The 16632-nt window shown below is 34.0% G+C and overlaps 1 protein-coding gene across 3 annotated transcripts in view; it reads right to left on the minus strand.

Moving 5' to 3' along the window:
- EPHA6 (EPH receptor A6) overlaps positions 1–16632 on the minus strand; it is a 991737-nt gene that overhangs the window by 817146 nt on the left and 157959 nt on the right. For 2 of the 3 annotated variants that reach the window (XM_012474152.2, XM_012474153.2), the window contains one exon: positions 704–1367. The exons of the other annotated variant lie outside the window; for it this stretch is intronic. In XM_012474152.2, coding sequence (XP_012329575.2) covers positions 704–1367 — 664 coding nt within the window. The remainder of the gene's footprint in view (positions 1–703; positions 1368–16632) is intronic. 3 annotated transcript variants of the gene reach the window in all.

Below are 16632 nucleotides of genomic sequence, written 5' to 3' on the forward strand. Positions count from 1 at the left end.
TAATAATAGCAAAGGATTAAATAACCTCTGATCAGGTCAATATTCAACCACCAAACACATCGCACATAAAGCTCATATAAACCAGCTTATATGTTTTTGAAATAATATACGAATTCCTCATTTATTTAAATATAATTCCATTTAAGTATGATTCAAGTATTACTATTCAATATAATAGAAATAATTATTGCTGTCTATAAATGTCCTATTTCTATAAACCATAAAAATGTGAACACCAGGGAAATCACCATTTTGAATCTCAGTGCTTTTCGTTGCTGCTGTTGATGCTGCTTTCCTTTATAAAAATTAGTGAATAGAGCAATTCATATTGTTTAACTACTTTACTGAAAGCATTTTGGTACACTTTTATACACCTTTCCCAGGAGAAAAACAACAGTAATTTTCTCATAGTTACTATGAATCCATTCCTTTCACAATTAATTGCCAGGAATACCACTCAAAAATGTATTATTTGAAAATAAATGTACAACATTTACTTTTAATAAATCATCATTTTGAAAAGATCAATGTTTGAGATGATGGATGTATTAACTACCTTGATCTGATCAGCATACATTGTATGTATCAAAACATTACTATGCACCCATGAATATGTACAATTAGTATTTGTTATTTTTAAAAAAATTAAAAAAATTTAAATCATTTAAATGCAAAATAAAGTATTTAAATGTTTGCTTCTTACCATGGCAAGAACCCTCAATTTCTTCAAATCCTGTACTGCAGATGCATCTTCCAAGAGGAACCAGCCAATCTCCATCAGCTCCACAATACAGTTTAGGAGTGTCACGCTCTTCAGCACTCTTCACACAAGAACCCCGTACTTCAACCAAAGAGGAGGAATCAACCCTTGGGATGGTATCAGGAAACATGGCCAAGTTACGAACAGTGAAGGGACACTTCTTGTAGAAAACACGGACTGAAACGAGGGCAATGCACGCCCCAATGTCTTGAAAAGCCAGATAAAATCCTTTCCTTTCTATAGGCCCAACCTCACGAATTTCAGTGTTGAGTTTCAGGATGCGATCACCCAAATCCATCTGGGTAAAACTCTCATCAGCAGCAATTGTGTCGATCTTTGTATACTGGTTTGGCTTGAATTTAATTCCATGGGACTCATCTGATTCCATATAAAACAGATTAAATGTTTCTTTGCAAGTCCCCAAGACCCATGGGATGCTGTTACAATCCCTCAGTGTGAATTTCATTTCCACATAAATTTTCTGAGCTGCATCACGGGAGATCCAGTTTGTACGAAGCCAGTTGTTTTGGTTTGGTTCCATTACATTACATACCTGGTATGTGTGAATGGGCCTATTATGTTCATCCATTTCAGTGATGGCATCCCACTGCAAAAAGGGAAAAAGGTAATTAAGTGATTTTAAACCACAGTGATTAAACAGAAATGATTACTTGCAATTTTTTTTTGTTTTACCAAAATAAAAAATGAATTAAAAAGATACAAATGAAGCTATTCAGAGCAACGATGGAGCAGCATTTTAACCATGAGCCTTTGGTTGAAAGTACGAGTTCTAGAATCAGCTGTCCTATCTTGCCTTCCTACACATTAATTGCATGGCAGCTTTATTTAATCTCTAGTTTCTTCACTGTAAAGGAGCTGATAATAGTACTTGTTTCACAGGGTTGTTGTAAGGCATAAATTATATATATATATATATATATATATATATATATATATATATATGTACAGCACTTTAGATAGTTCCTGGCATACTGTAAGCACATTAAATAGCATCCATTATCTTATCAAAACAACTAGAAACATAAAAAGTGCACTTCGGTTTTCCCATCTTTCCTCATATACAATTTGCCACAAATTGTGGTATGTTTTCTTTGTCAATATTCAATTAAATATTTACATGACTATTTCAATAGAAAATAGACATGAATAAGGCCTTAGACTTATTCAATAAATATTTATCAGGCATTCCATACCCTGGACACTGTAAATACCGCAGTTAACTAGCTGAACAAAACTCTCTGCCTTTATAAAGCTTACTTTAGAGGGAAGAAAGACAATTAAAAAGGAGAAACAAGTAAAACTAAACGATATGGTAGAAATTACAATGGGGAAAAATAGGTGAGGAGATTAAGAAGAGGTGGGGGACTAGAAAAGGCCTTACTGGGGTAGTAGTGACATTAGATCACTGGATTATTTTCACTTCTGTATGTTTACGTACAAGCAGTTTGCCACTTAACTGAATAGAAAGACCTTGTTTGTCCTTTAAGAGATTTAATAAAAATATTTAAACACTATGAAATCAGTTTGTATTCATTCATTTAATATTATATACTTTATACTGCAAATTTAGATTATAACTCCACTTTATTTGAATAGTTATAATTGATAATTTTCAGTACATGCAAAACATTCAGGTAACCTTATAGCATTTTTAGGAAAACATGCTAGTCATCATAGTTTATCATTTCTATTAGAGTATCCTGAAAATGACAAATGGTTTGCTATAGTGAATAAGGGTTTTATTGGTTGATAGCATACTTCAGTTATTTATAAGATTATTTAACACGTTCTGTTTGCAGTTTCTCATTTTAACTGGCTATAGAGAGTTACTAAATCAAGGCCAGTTGAATTTCAATTAGTATAGCCTCTAACAGGATGCCTACTTTCCTCAGTATATAGGACTATTATGACACAAAGTACTTTTAATCATCTACTGTAAATTTCTAGAATAGTTATGTTATCCATCATTTAAACTTAAACACAATCTTCATCCAAAACTGTTTTTTGCAAGTTTCTTGCTTGAAATCCAGAGGGTATTTTCCAGAGAAAACAATGAGTTCCTTTGAATCCTATATTTAATTTTACAATATACACACATTGTTTATCGGGGTGATTCAATAATCTCATGAGAACATACATGAAATTACTCATCTAAATGTCTTTCATCCTAGTGTATAATGGGTTTACGTTTCTCTGAGGACACTTAAAGGAAAACCAGCACTATCACAGCTCATTGGAACCACAATATGATCATTCTGAATATAACTGTGAACCAAGATAATAGTAAAAACTATGTTTAATTTTAAACTGTCAAAATCAATGTTTAAAAATCTAGGTATTTACTCATAGGAGAGCATCTAAAATACTCATCCAATGATTATTTTTATTTTGAACAAATTTATAATTAGAACTGATTTTGTTTCTCAGGGAATGCATATACATTATTATTAATGTCTCTACTACATCTTTCACTCTCCCATACAGGAGTAAAGAACTACATTCCCAGTAAATTCTGCTTTAATTCTTACATTTAATATCTTCAGACTACATCGCTTCATATTAGTAAAAAGCATTAACCATGTTCATCAAAAAATCAACTCTCTGAAAATATGAGATTAACTAACTCAAATATGAAAAAGTATTTGAAAAAATGATTTATGAAATTATAACACTTCCTTATCTACAAATACATTCAATTGGGGAGATGTTCAAAAGGAGAGAAGGGTCTGAAGTGAAAAGAATATATGTATTCACTAAATCAGAATAGATATAAACCAAGAAATATAGAAGTACCAAAACATACACAGATAATCGAAAACCTGATTCCACTCCAATCCAGTACATAAGGACACGTAACAAAATGATGCATTTTTTTTTACCGTTTGTAATGTCTGATGAAAAATAATATTTCTTCTTTTACTTCAAATAAAAGAAATTACAATTAGACTTAGGTACCAAAACAATCAAACAGATATAATTGGTAAATTTCATTTCATTCAAGAATATAGAAAGTAATATATATAGATACACAAATTTGGAACTGATTCCCAAAAACAAGAATATAAATTCAAGATTGATATAGATCTAAAAGCCTATGAAATTTGCCATAAAATATAACATTAGTAGATACAGAAATCACATCACATTTCAGGCATACTTTTCCTTTTGGAAATATTGCATTTATATATAAAAATGAACCTTGAACACAAGTTTAAGCTATGTAAGTCCATTTACAAGTGAATTTTCTTCAGCCTCTGCCACCTCTGAGACAGCAAGACCAACCCTTCCTTCCCTTCAGTCTACTCAACATAAAGACTACAAGGATGAAGAACACTTTATGATAACCCACTTCCATTTAAAGAATAGTAAATATATTTTCTCTTCCTTACAATTTTCTTTTCTCTTTTTGAGATGGGGTCTCACTCTGTTCCTCAGGTTGGAGCAAAGTGGCACAATTTCGGATCACTCCAACCTCCACATCCCAGGCTCAGGAAATTCTCCCCACTCAGCCTCCCAAGTAGTTGGGACAACAGGCATGCACCACTACTCCTGGCTAATTTTTTGTATTTTGATAGAGATGGGATTTTCCCATGTTGCCCAGGCTGGTCTCAAACTCCTGAACTCAGGGGATCCACCTGCCTTGGCCTCTCAAATTTATGGGATTACAGGCATGAGCTAGCATGCCCAGCTATGATTTTCTTAATAACATTTTCTTTCTCTAGCTTACTTTATTGTAAGAATACAGTATGTGTAATATATAACATACAAACTACATGTTAATCAACTGTTTATGTTATCCAAAAGCCTTCTGATCAACAGTAGCCTATTAATAGTTAACTTTTATGGACAGTCAAATGTTATACATGGATTTTCAGTAACACAGAGGTCAATCTCCAGGCTTTTCGAGGGGTCATTATAACCTTTTAGTTATAATTCCAAGTATTAAAATAAATAGGGTCTCTAAAAAGTGGGGGTCCCAAGGCAAGAATGTGTGGCAGCTCACATATCATATGTCTAAATATTTTTAAATGATAAATTTTTTACTTGTATAAATGTATATAATACAACTATAATTTTGTTACACTGATACATTGCATAGTGGTGAAATCAGGGCTTTAGTATATCCACCACTGGAATAATGTAGATTGCATCATTAAATAATTTATTATCATCCACCCCCTTCCACCGTTCCAAGCCTCCATTTTCTATCATTCCACAGTTTACATCTACATGTACACATTATTTAGCTCCCGCTTACAAATGAGAATGTGCAGTATTTGTCTTTGTGTGTCTTAGTTGTTTCATTTAAGATAATGGCCTGCAGTTCCATGCTTTAAATAAGATCAAACTTAAAATACATAGTATTACCTACTTTGTAAAGATACTTCCATAAAAATCTGACAGTTTAGGTTCATATTTAAAGTACCTGGACTCCTAAGAACCCCATGGCAGCATGTGGTGGCCATACAGAGCCAGCTCTTCACCTTAGTTAATCCCACTTCTCTGCCCTTACCTGACTCTGCCCTTACCTGACTGTAGCTCACCGCTTGTATATGAGATGCTGCATATGTGACCGTGAGAAGCTTCACATATATGAACATATATGAGCATCTCATACACAAGCTGTATTTTTTCCCTGTTTCAAAAAGCTGCCCACTTTAGTCTTTCAGTCAACTTAGGCTGAGCACACCAGTGTCACAATACATCCATTGGAGGACGAATCCCAGAAACAATCTGTGAAGCTCCTAAAAGTAGACTTGAGGCCATTTGAGCAAGAAAGGCACAGGTCTTGACCTGTGCTATGGTATAGAAAGAAACCATAAGATGTAAGTGGCATATCTTCTTATCCCTCAAGGCTATATCTTCATGAAGAAGCATGTAGCCAGAAAAGACCATCTGAAGCCCTAGCACGGAGCAGAGGCTTCCCTTCCTGGGGTCTAAAGATGATAATAATTCTTTTTAAAATCGAATTTGGACTGTAAGATTACTACAGTTATTCTTTAATAGCAAAGAGAGTTAAAAACCTATGTTTTATTTCATTATTACGTGGTTAGTGTAAACATTTACTTTAAAAGCCTTTTTTTTCTCCATAAAGTACTTTGTCAACTCTACACATCATGTGCTAATTAGCAATTATCAATAAGGGAATTTACAGTATATGTAAGTCCTATGAGGAAAGTGAAGAAAGATGATAAAAAGTTTGCTTTCATCGGACTTGTTTATATTGTTTATAATACCTTTAAGGTAATAAATTAAGAAAACCTAATTGCTGGTCCAGGTTTGAGTGTAACAATCTAATAGTTTATATAGTAAATGTTCAAAGAACAACACTCATGAACTGAAGTGGTTCAAAGGCTCAGTCAAGAAGCACGCACTGGACTTGAACTGTAAATAATTAGAAAATTCAATAAGCAAGAGGGAGGAAAGTGAATAGAATTAATTTATAAAACTAAACCATATGCATATACTTTTAGGCAACTTTAGCTCTGTCCCACTTTTAGTTCCTACCTCTATTTAAAACAAACATAATTTATTATCCAAATGTGAAATTCTTAGATGTACATAAACCTGGTAAATGTATAAATTACAAGATAAAGTATGTTATTAAATCTGCCATTAATTTTGCTATTAGTCAGTTCTGTCAGCTGCTAGCTTTTACATAATAGGTAATGAACCCAAATCATTACAACTCCTCAATCACATGTATGCTTTTTAAGAAAAAATTTAAGTAGGACTTACAAAAAATATAAATTTATAATGTAGAAAAGAGCTAAATAAAGCAAATCAAGTAATATGCACATCTGCATGGGAGAAAATCTTGCAAATTACTTCTGTTTTCATGATCTGTATGAGTAAAACAAAGAGCTTCTGTCTATGGTCATTTTGTGAGCTCGTTTTTGGATCAAGGAGTGGACAGATGGATTACAAAGAGATGGATGGAAAAATTTTATAACTGAGTGTCCTGCTCAATGAGTTGTTTTGGTTAAACAAGAATCATTTGTACTCTGAGGAGTTCTTTCTTTCATATACTACAAGGTTACCTTGGATGTAATAATCCTTATGGTCACTGTTTATACACTAAATTTATAATCATCAAAGCTTTTTCACAAATGTTAACTCATTTGGTCTTCATCAGTCCAATAAAGCAAGATAGATATTTTCATTTTCATGATAACCATAAGGAATCCAATACCCATGAATAAAATTAATTACTAGTGTTTCATGGACTAGACTAGAACTAGGTCTCCTAACTTCATTTTACATATTCTATGATGTTTAGGCCTCTTAGAAAGCTTGCTGGGAGGAGATGGTAAGGGTAGAGAGACTGAGCCTCTCACTGCTAGCCAATTATTAGAGATAGCAAAGGGCTGGGCCTGGAGCACATGCTTCATATGCAAACCTGTCCCCTCCCAAGTTTACAGTCCCAAACTCTCCCTTATGATGTGTTACTCTCACACATCAAGTCAGTATTTCCCCTGCCCTAGATGATCTTAAGGCAGGTACCAGGCACTTAGCGATCACCCCTGTAGCCCAAGTTCCACAGGAATTATTTATACTAAGCAAACACCAAGTGTTTATTTCGCCCCACCTTGTCTTTCTCTCAGAAACCCTAGTAAAGGCTGGAGCCTAGATTTCCCCTCACAACTGTCTTCTACCACCTGACCAAAACCTAGTGCTTCCCCTGTGGAACTGAATGGAATGTACTGACCTTCTGGAACTTATGAGTATAATAATCTTCTTTCTAAGCCCTGTTCTCATTTTCTCCTATGACCACATTGACTTTATCATACTACATTCAACATCTACATCTTAGAATGAATAAATACAAAAATCAACTCCAGATGGATTAAAGATTTAAATATAAGAAGTAACAGCATAAAAACCCAAGAAGAAAACCTAGGCAAAACCATTCAGGACACAGGCATAGGCAAAGACTTCATGACTAAAACACCAAAAGCACTGGTAACAAAAGCCAAAATAGACAAATGGGATCTAATTAAACTCCAGAGCTTCTGTACAGCAAAAGAAACAATTATTAGAGTGAACCAGCAATCAACAGAATGGGAAAAAACTTTTGCAATCTACCCATCTGACAAAGTGTTAATACCCAGAATCTAAAAAGAACTAAAAGAGATTTACGAGAAAAAAACAAACCCATTCAAAAGTGGGCAAAGGATATGAGGGGACACTTTTCAAAAGAAGACATATATGAGGCCAACAAACATATGAAAAAAATGCTCATCATCACTGGTCATTAGAGAAATGCAAACCAAAATCACACTGAAATACCATCTCATGCCAGTCAGAACAGCAATCGTTAAAAAATCTGGAGACAACAGATGCTGGAGAGGATGTGGAGAAATAGGAACACTTTTACACTGTTGGTGGGAGTGTAAATTAGTTCTACCATTGTGGAAGACAGTGTGGCAAATCATCAAGGACCTAGAAATAGAAATTATATTTGACCCAGCAATTCCATTCCTGTGTATATACCCAAAGGATTATAAATCGATCTATTATAAAGACACATACACACGTATGTTCACTGCAGAACTGTTTACAATAGCAAAGACCTGGAACCAACCCAAATGCCCATCAATGATAGACTGGACAAGGAAAATGTGGAACATATACACCATGGAATACTATGCAGCCATAAAAAAAGATGAGTTCATGTCCTTTGCATGGACATGGATGTATCTGGAAACCATAATTCTCAGCAAACAGACACAAGAACAGAAAATCAAACACTACATGTTCTCACTCAGAGGTGGGTGTTGAACAATGACAGCACATGGACACAGGGAGGGGAGCATCACACACTGGGGTCTGTTGGGGTGGGATAGAGGAGGGACAGCAGGGGGTGGGGAGGTTGGGGAGGGATAACATGTAGAGAAATGCCAGAGATAGGAGATGGGGGGATGGAGGCAGCAAACCACATTGCCATGTATGTACCTATGCAACAATCCTGCATGATCTGTACATGTACCCCATAACCTAAATTACAATAATAAAAAAAAAATGAATTCTTAAAGCAACTGGCAGTCACTGAGAAATCTGAGAAATCAGATTGCTTTCTTTTCTCGGAGAAAAAAATAAGGCCATCAAACAGCCTTTCTAAGCAAATAATATTCAGATAATATGCTGGCAAATGGACACATCCATCCAAAGTTCTAATATAAATCTCTCAAATTTATATGTTCTTCCCTCTGAAAATCTTTAGAATTCAAGAAAAATATAAGTTTTTATTTCAAAAATAAATTTTAAAGTTTTAAAATAGGAGCAGATAGTTTATTTCATAACACAGAATAGACTACTGCAAAGCTAATTATATTTTCAAAAGGCAGTGATAAGTCCTGATAACATACTAAAACCACATAGAAAAGAAAAGAGCAATCACCTTCAGACCAATGTGTTCACCTCTGTATCCCAGAAAGAAAAGAGAGGGGCAAAGTCACACATACCCTAGGTACCTTAGGACCTCAAACAGCTGCAAGGTTGGTCTGATTCAAAGAAATGAAATACCAGTTAAAACCAATATTAAATATGCTGATAGCAGGAAACAGAAAAGGAAGTATTCTAATAACATTGGGACAGCTGGAGAAAAGTTCTTTCATTTTTACCTGTGTTTCTTGTGCTTTGTGTGTGTGTGTGTGTATGTGTTTCTGAAACCTCTTTCCAATCTTCCCTTTTTTATATATTTTTTAATTACATGCTATAAGACCATGTCCTCTAATATTAAAACTATTAAGGCCTAAAATTATTTCTATCTCAATTTCTAACAGATCCCAGTTATAGACTAAAAGGGAGATAAATATGTGGAGATAACTTTTTTTATTTTTCTTCAAAATTTAATTATAATAAATATATAAAGGGGGACTAGTCATGGAAAATAGAATATAAAAAATGATAATTTGAAAGATACAGAATCCAAAAGACCAAATGCTGTCTTTTTAAAATTATTATGCTTTAAGTTCTGGGGTACATGTGCAGAAGGTGCAGGTTTGTTACATAGATATACATGTGCCATGGTGGTTTGCTGCACCTATCACCCTGTCATATACATTAGGTATTTCTCCTAATGCTATCCCTCCCCTATCCCCCTACCCACTTCTATTCCTCCCCTATCCCCCCACCCCCCAACAGGCCCCAGTGTGTGATGTTCCCCTCCCTGTGTCCATGTGTTCTCATTGTTCAACTCCCACCTATGAGTGAGAACATGAGGTGTTTGGTTTTCTGTTCTTGTGTCAGTTTGCTGAGAATAATGATTTCCAGATTCATCCATGTCCCTGCAAAGGGCATGAACTCATCAATTTTTAGGGCTGCATAGTATTCCATGGTGTATATGTGCCACATTTTCTTTACCCAGTCTACCATTGGTGGTCATTTGGGTTGGTTCCAAGTCGTTGCTATTGTGAACAGTGCCTCAATAAGCAAATGTGCACATGTGTCTTTATAACAGAATGTTTTATAATCCTTTAGGTATACACCCAGTAATGGTATTGCTGAGTAAATGGTATTTCTAGTTCTAGATCCTTGAGGAATCATCAAACTGTCTTCCACTATGGTTGAACTAATTTACACTCCCACTAACAGTGTAAAAGTGTTCCTATCTCTCCACATCCCCTCGAGCATCTGTTGTCTCCTGATTTTTTTAATGATCGTCATTCTAACTGGTGTGAGATAGTATCTCAATGTGGTTTTGATTTAAATTTCTCTAATGACCAGTGATAAGGAGCTGTTTTTCATATATTTGTTGGCTGCATAAAAACGTCTTCTTTTGAGAAGTGTCTGTTCATATCCTTTTCCCACTTTTTGATGAGGTTGTTTTTTCCTCGTAAATTTGTTTAAGTTATTTGTAGATTCTGGATATTAGCCCTTTGTCAGATAAGTAGATTGCAAAAATTTTTCTCTCACTTTTCAGGTTCCCTGTTCACTCTGATGATAGTTTCTTTGCTGTGCAGAAGCTCTTTGGTTTAATTAGATCCCATTTGTCTATTTTGGCTTTTTTTTTTTTTTTTTTGCCATTGCTTTTGGTGTTTCAGTCATGAAGTCCTTGCCCATGCCTATGTCCTGAATGGTATTGCCTAGGTTTTCTTCTAGGGTTTTTATGGTGTTAGGTCTTATGTTTAAGTCTTTAATCCATCTGGAGTTAGTTTTGTATAAGGTGTAAGGAAGGGATCCAGTTTCAGCTTTCTGCACATGGCTAGCCAGTTTTCCCAACACCAGTTACTAAATGGCGAATCCTTTCCCCATTGCTTGTTTTTGTCAGGTTTGTCAAAAATCAGATGGTCGTAGGTGTGTGGCATGATTTCTAAGGCCTCTGTTCTGTTCTGTTGGTCTATATCTGTTTTAGTACCAGTACCATGTTGTTTTGATTACTGTAGCCTTATAGTATAGCTTGAAATCAGGTAGTGTGATGCCTCCAGCTTCATTTTATTTTTGCTTAGGATTGTCTTGGCTATATGGGCTCTTTTCTGGTTCCATATGAAATTTAAGGTGGATTTTTCCAGTTCTGTGAAGAAAGTCAATGGTAGCTTGATGGGGAAAACATTGAATCTATAAATTACTTTGGGCAGTATGGCCATTTTCACAATAGTGATTCTTCCTAACCATGAGCATGGAATGTTTTTCCATCTGCTTGTGTCCTCTCTTATTGCCTTGAGCAGGGGTTTGTAGTTCTCCTTGAAGAGGTCCTTCACATCCCTTGTTAGTTGTATAGCTAGGTGTTTCATTTTCTTTTTAGCAATTGTGAATGTGAGTTCACTTATGAATTGGCTGTTTGTCTGTTATTGGTGCACAGGAATACTTGTGATTTTTGCACATTGATTTTTAGCCTGACACTTTGCTAAAGTTGCTTATCAGCTTAAGGAGATTTTGGGTTGAGACGATGGGGTCTACTAAATATACAATCATGTCATCTGCAAATAGAGACAATTTGACTTCCTCTTTTCATAACTGAATACCCTTTATTTCTTTTATTCGTCTGGTTGCCCTGGCCAGAACTTCAAATACTGTGTTGAATGGGAGTGGTGAGAGAGGGCATCCTTGTCTTGTGCTGGTTTTCAAAGGGAATGCTTCCAGTTTTTGCCCATTCAGCATGATATTGGCTGTGGGTTTGTCATAAATAGATCTTACTGAGATACAGTCTGTTGATATCTAGTTTATTGAGTTTTTAGCATAAAGGTTATTGAAATTTGTCAAAGGCCTTCTCTGCATCTATTGCAGAGAATCATGTGGTTTTTGTCATTGCTTCTGTTTATGTGATGGATGTTTATGGATTTGCATATGTTGAACCAGCCTTGCATCCCAGGGATGAAGCTGACTTGATCATGATGGACAGGCTTTTTGATGTGCTGTTGGATTCATTTGCCAGTATTTTATTGACAATTTTTGCATTGATGTTCATCATGGATATTGGCCTGAAATTTTCTTTTTTAGTTGTGTCTCTGCCAGGTTTTGGTATCAGGATGACGTTGGTCTCACAAAATGAGTTAGGGATGATTCGCTCTTACTCTATTGTTTGGAATAGTTTCAGAAGGAATGGTACCAGCCCCTCTTTGTACCTCTGGTAGAATTTGGCTGTGAACCTGTCTGGTCCTGGAATTTTTTTGGTTGGTATGCTATTAATTGCTGCCTCAATTTCAGATCTTGCTATTGGTCTGTTCAGGGATTCGATTTCTTCCTGCTTTAGTCTTGGGAGGGTGTAAGTATCCAGGAATTTATCCATTTCTTCTAGATTTACTGGCTTATTTCCATAGAGGTATTTATAGTATTCTCTGATGGTAGTTGGTATTTCTGTGGGATCGGTGATGATATGCCTCTTGTCATCTTCTATTGCATCTATTTGATTCTTCTCTCTTCTTTATTAGTCTGTTTAGTGACACCAAATGCTTTTTTAAATTAGCTAGCGTTATGTTGGTAGATGATTAATTAATATGGCAATGATATAACATATTCTTCAAAGGTAAAAGATAATTTAAAGATAGATTAAAACAAATATATAACAACAAAATAAATCATAATAAATTTATAATTTCTAGCCAGGTTTTTTTACATAACATGTTTTCTAATATTTCGTAGTATATGACAATAACTAATTATTCCTCCAAATAACTAAATTTAAATGAGAAAGAGAGCCAAAAAGGGAAATAAAATCTTCAACTTCATTCTAAGATTAAGAATGAGGAATGGCTGAGAATGAGAAGCTGTAAAATGGCACATATCTGATGTGTTCCAAACATTTTCATCTTATCTTGCATAAGCCAAATAAACTAAAGTTGCTTAATGTACAGGGGCATCTCATTACGTAATTCTGCAGTTGCTTAATTTTAAAACCATATGTATCTAGTATTCTGTATCAAAGTAAAGTTTGTTAAGGAGGTCTTCTTATTCTAATATTATATTTTCCTCAGAACTATTTAAATATTTACTTTGTATCAATATACTGACATAAACTTAGAAAATTAGTGCCCTGAATTCTGCTGCTAGGCATGTAGTTAATAACATAAATCCGTTTTTGCGGCAGAAAAGTGAAGGCTCTGCATTTAAATGATAACTAGTTTTGGAGAATAAAACAAGAAGCCAAATGCATCATGTGCAGATACATTTCTATTTCACTTTGGGCAAATGGAAAACTTATTAGCACTAAAAAGATATTTAATAAAAAAGGTAAGAATTCACTGGTGTATCTGGAAGTCAACTGCTGAGTAAAAGTAAGTTTTACAATTAAATTTTTTACCTTTGGTGGATTTGTCCTATTAACAGGAACAATGTATACAGCAATAAAGAAATTCTAAGAAGGAATAGATCATCCCATAAAACTGTCACATATTCTGATAATAAAAATTATTAAAAAGTTTATCTTCTGTATTTCCAAAGGCCTTAAATGGCTTAAAATATTGAGAATCTTACTTAAACAATGAGTAAAATACTGCAAATATTATCTTTGAAGATTTATAGGATTTCTAAATAAAGGGATTGCAAATACGCATCTAATTACCTCATCTTATGTTCAACAATATATGAATACCATACTAGGTTACATAGGACTTCCAAATATAGCAAGCACAGAAGAAAATAATCTCACAAACCACATTTAATTTTATTCTTGTATGTTATAGAGAATGAAACATATCCTGATTTATGGATAAGGAAGTTGATTTAAAAGATGGAATTGACTCATCTGAGTTTACAAAGAAAAAGAAGAATCAACACCAATAGAATGTGAAACGTTATGTTGGAGCACACGAAGGCTTTGAATTAAGATAAATTTAAGTAGAATGCAAGCTCTATTAGGGCAAGGATGTTGCCTTTTTCATCACAGACCTTCCTACACAAGCATCCCATAGGATGGTCCCACACCAGGGATAGCAGTCAGTTAATATTTGCTAAATATACAAATTAATGATAAGAAAGCTTAAATTATAACTAAAATAATTCTGAATGCTTCCACTAATGGGAGAGCTGCTACTGCTCAAGTTATGATTCTATATATCGCATAAAATGGAAAATACATACTTTCAGAAATTTCCTAACCTAGCCATCACATTTTAGAGGTATCAAGATGACTCAGGCGAACACAGACTTACCAGATTACTTAGTTGAAGCTTGCAAACATCACGTGATTCACTGGGCATTATGTGATTCACTGGGCATTATGTAGTGCACACAATTTTAAGTTAGGATGAAAACTCAGGTTTACAACTAAGAGGTACTTCGTCTCTCACTCTTTGTTTCTCTCTGTGTGTGTGTGCAGGGTAAGAGGCAGAGAAGAGGAAAATGGTATTTAGGGTATATGTCTGTGTCAACAGAGAGAGTGAACTGAACAGGTGAAGTAATATCCAGGCTGCTTAGAAAACATCCTTTAATAGAGAAACACTTTAATAAAGAGACTATTTACAGATCTAATAAAATCATTTATCTCTGCTGTAGTTAGTAATAAGGTCTATGGCCCCGACTCTGATTAACATTCTACTTTAAGTAAAAGGTGTAATATTTAAGTGTATTATATTATGAATTGATAATTCTTATAAACATCAAGTAGGAAATAAATGAATATTCAAATGTACACGTTAATGTACATTGGTAGACAAAACTCCTGAGAGTGTGATGTCCTGTACACATTACAGAAGGAAATTATAAATGAAGGAGAAAATATTTAGCATATTAAATGACGCTGAAAGATCCACTAACATAAAGACAACTCAATGTATACTAGATTTTTAATAGAAAATTTATCAGTGGTCACAACAAGAAAATATTTGGTGGCATGTTGGTTTGTACAGAAGCACAATCTTCATGCAGAAATCTGGAGAAGAGTTATTTCTTATTAAAGATATGTAACATGGATATAAAATTTGCAGAGAACCTTTTAAGACCATGATTCTGTACATACCGTATTAGGTTATATTTTGAACCATTAATGTTGCTTTAACACTTCACAATGACATATGTTTTGACTTGGTTTTTCAAAATACATTAGACCTTTATATTTCAATTAAAAATTATGCCTCTATTTAGGATTTCAGTTCTATGGAAATGGTTCTTGGAAGGTCAAAGCTTGCTGGACGTCAGAATCCTACATGCGAAATTATATCCATGATCATCGGCCATTCCTATGGCTTAATAGTGAGGTTTATTTGCATTAATTGACTTAAAGATAGAAATTATAAGTGCCAGATACAAAAATCTGATTTGAATAAAATTGCAGTAAGTTACACTATTTAGTTTTGTGTGGCATATTTCTATTTCGTGATTCTTAAACACAACATGTAAGTGCATATGTAATGGGAAAATTATAAAAGCAGAGGCATTATTCTTTTACAATAATTTCATGGTGCTGATTTCAAATTGTTTAGAATATCAAATTAGTAGAAGTTAGAAGAGATGTTTTAAACTGCTGACCCAGGTTGAGAATTTCCCCTGCACTCTATTTTTTAATCTCACAAATTATTAATTACCCAGATTGTAATTCAGATGTACTACATTCTTTCTGCAAAACTGCTTATAAAGAACTATATGCATTTATGTAGAATCTGGTACAATCACTACTGTGTAATATGTCAAAGACAGTATAATAAACTTACCCTGATATTTCAAACAACCTTTAGAAAAAGTTTCATTAATTCTTTCTTAGGGAAAAGAAAGGAAAAGAATATTTGGGGTTAATTAAATAACAATGCTTAATAATTATTCACTTAGCAAACCTCAAGGAAAAAAGTTTTCCCTGAATATTGTACATTATATTCCACAAAATAATAAACTAAAATTGCTGTTAGCAAAGCAAAAAAGAATCTTATGATGCATCACACGGAATTTTAAGGTCACATTAGTCATATAAATCTGTCAGCTCTAAAATACATTATATGGAACCAATGTACTTAAGTTAGATACTTTTGTACTTAGGTTCTTTGTAAATACAAAAGTACTTAAGTACGTGACAAAAATATTTAAATGTTAATTCTCATATATACTTCTGATTAATCTAATATTCTTAAGAGACAGAAATGAGAGTTTTATCAATAAATATTCATGAAACAAAATACACAGAAGTGTGTGTGTGTGCTTTTACCATTTTCTCAATGGAAGTTTACAATTTAAATCCAATTTTAAGTTCACAGGTAAATCCAATAAGCAAAGCAATGCACATTTCCTAAGTGGTCAAACATTAAAAGGATACAGAATTAAGCTAAAAACTACACATAATTAGATATGGTTCCCACAGGCAAGAAGTTTACATTCCATGTCAGTAAACTTAAATGATCTAACATATACCTAACACAGTGAATATTAGAACAAAAATTAAAGTAAATGTAATAGTTTATAAGTTAATAGAAAAATTATGTACA

Source organism: Aotus nancymaae, unplaced genomic scaffold, assembly GCF_030222135.1.
Source record: "Aotus nancymaae isolate 86718 unplaced genomic scaffold, 86718_ANA_hifiasm-v0.15.2.pri h1tg000022l_1, whole genome shotgun sequence".
NCBI lineage: Eukaryota > Metazoa > Chordata > Mammalia > Primates > Aotidae > Aotus > Aotus nancymaae.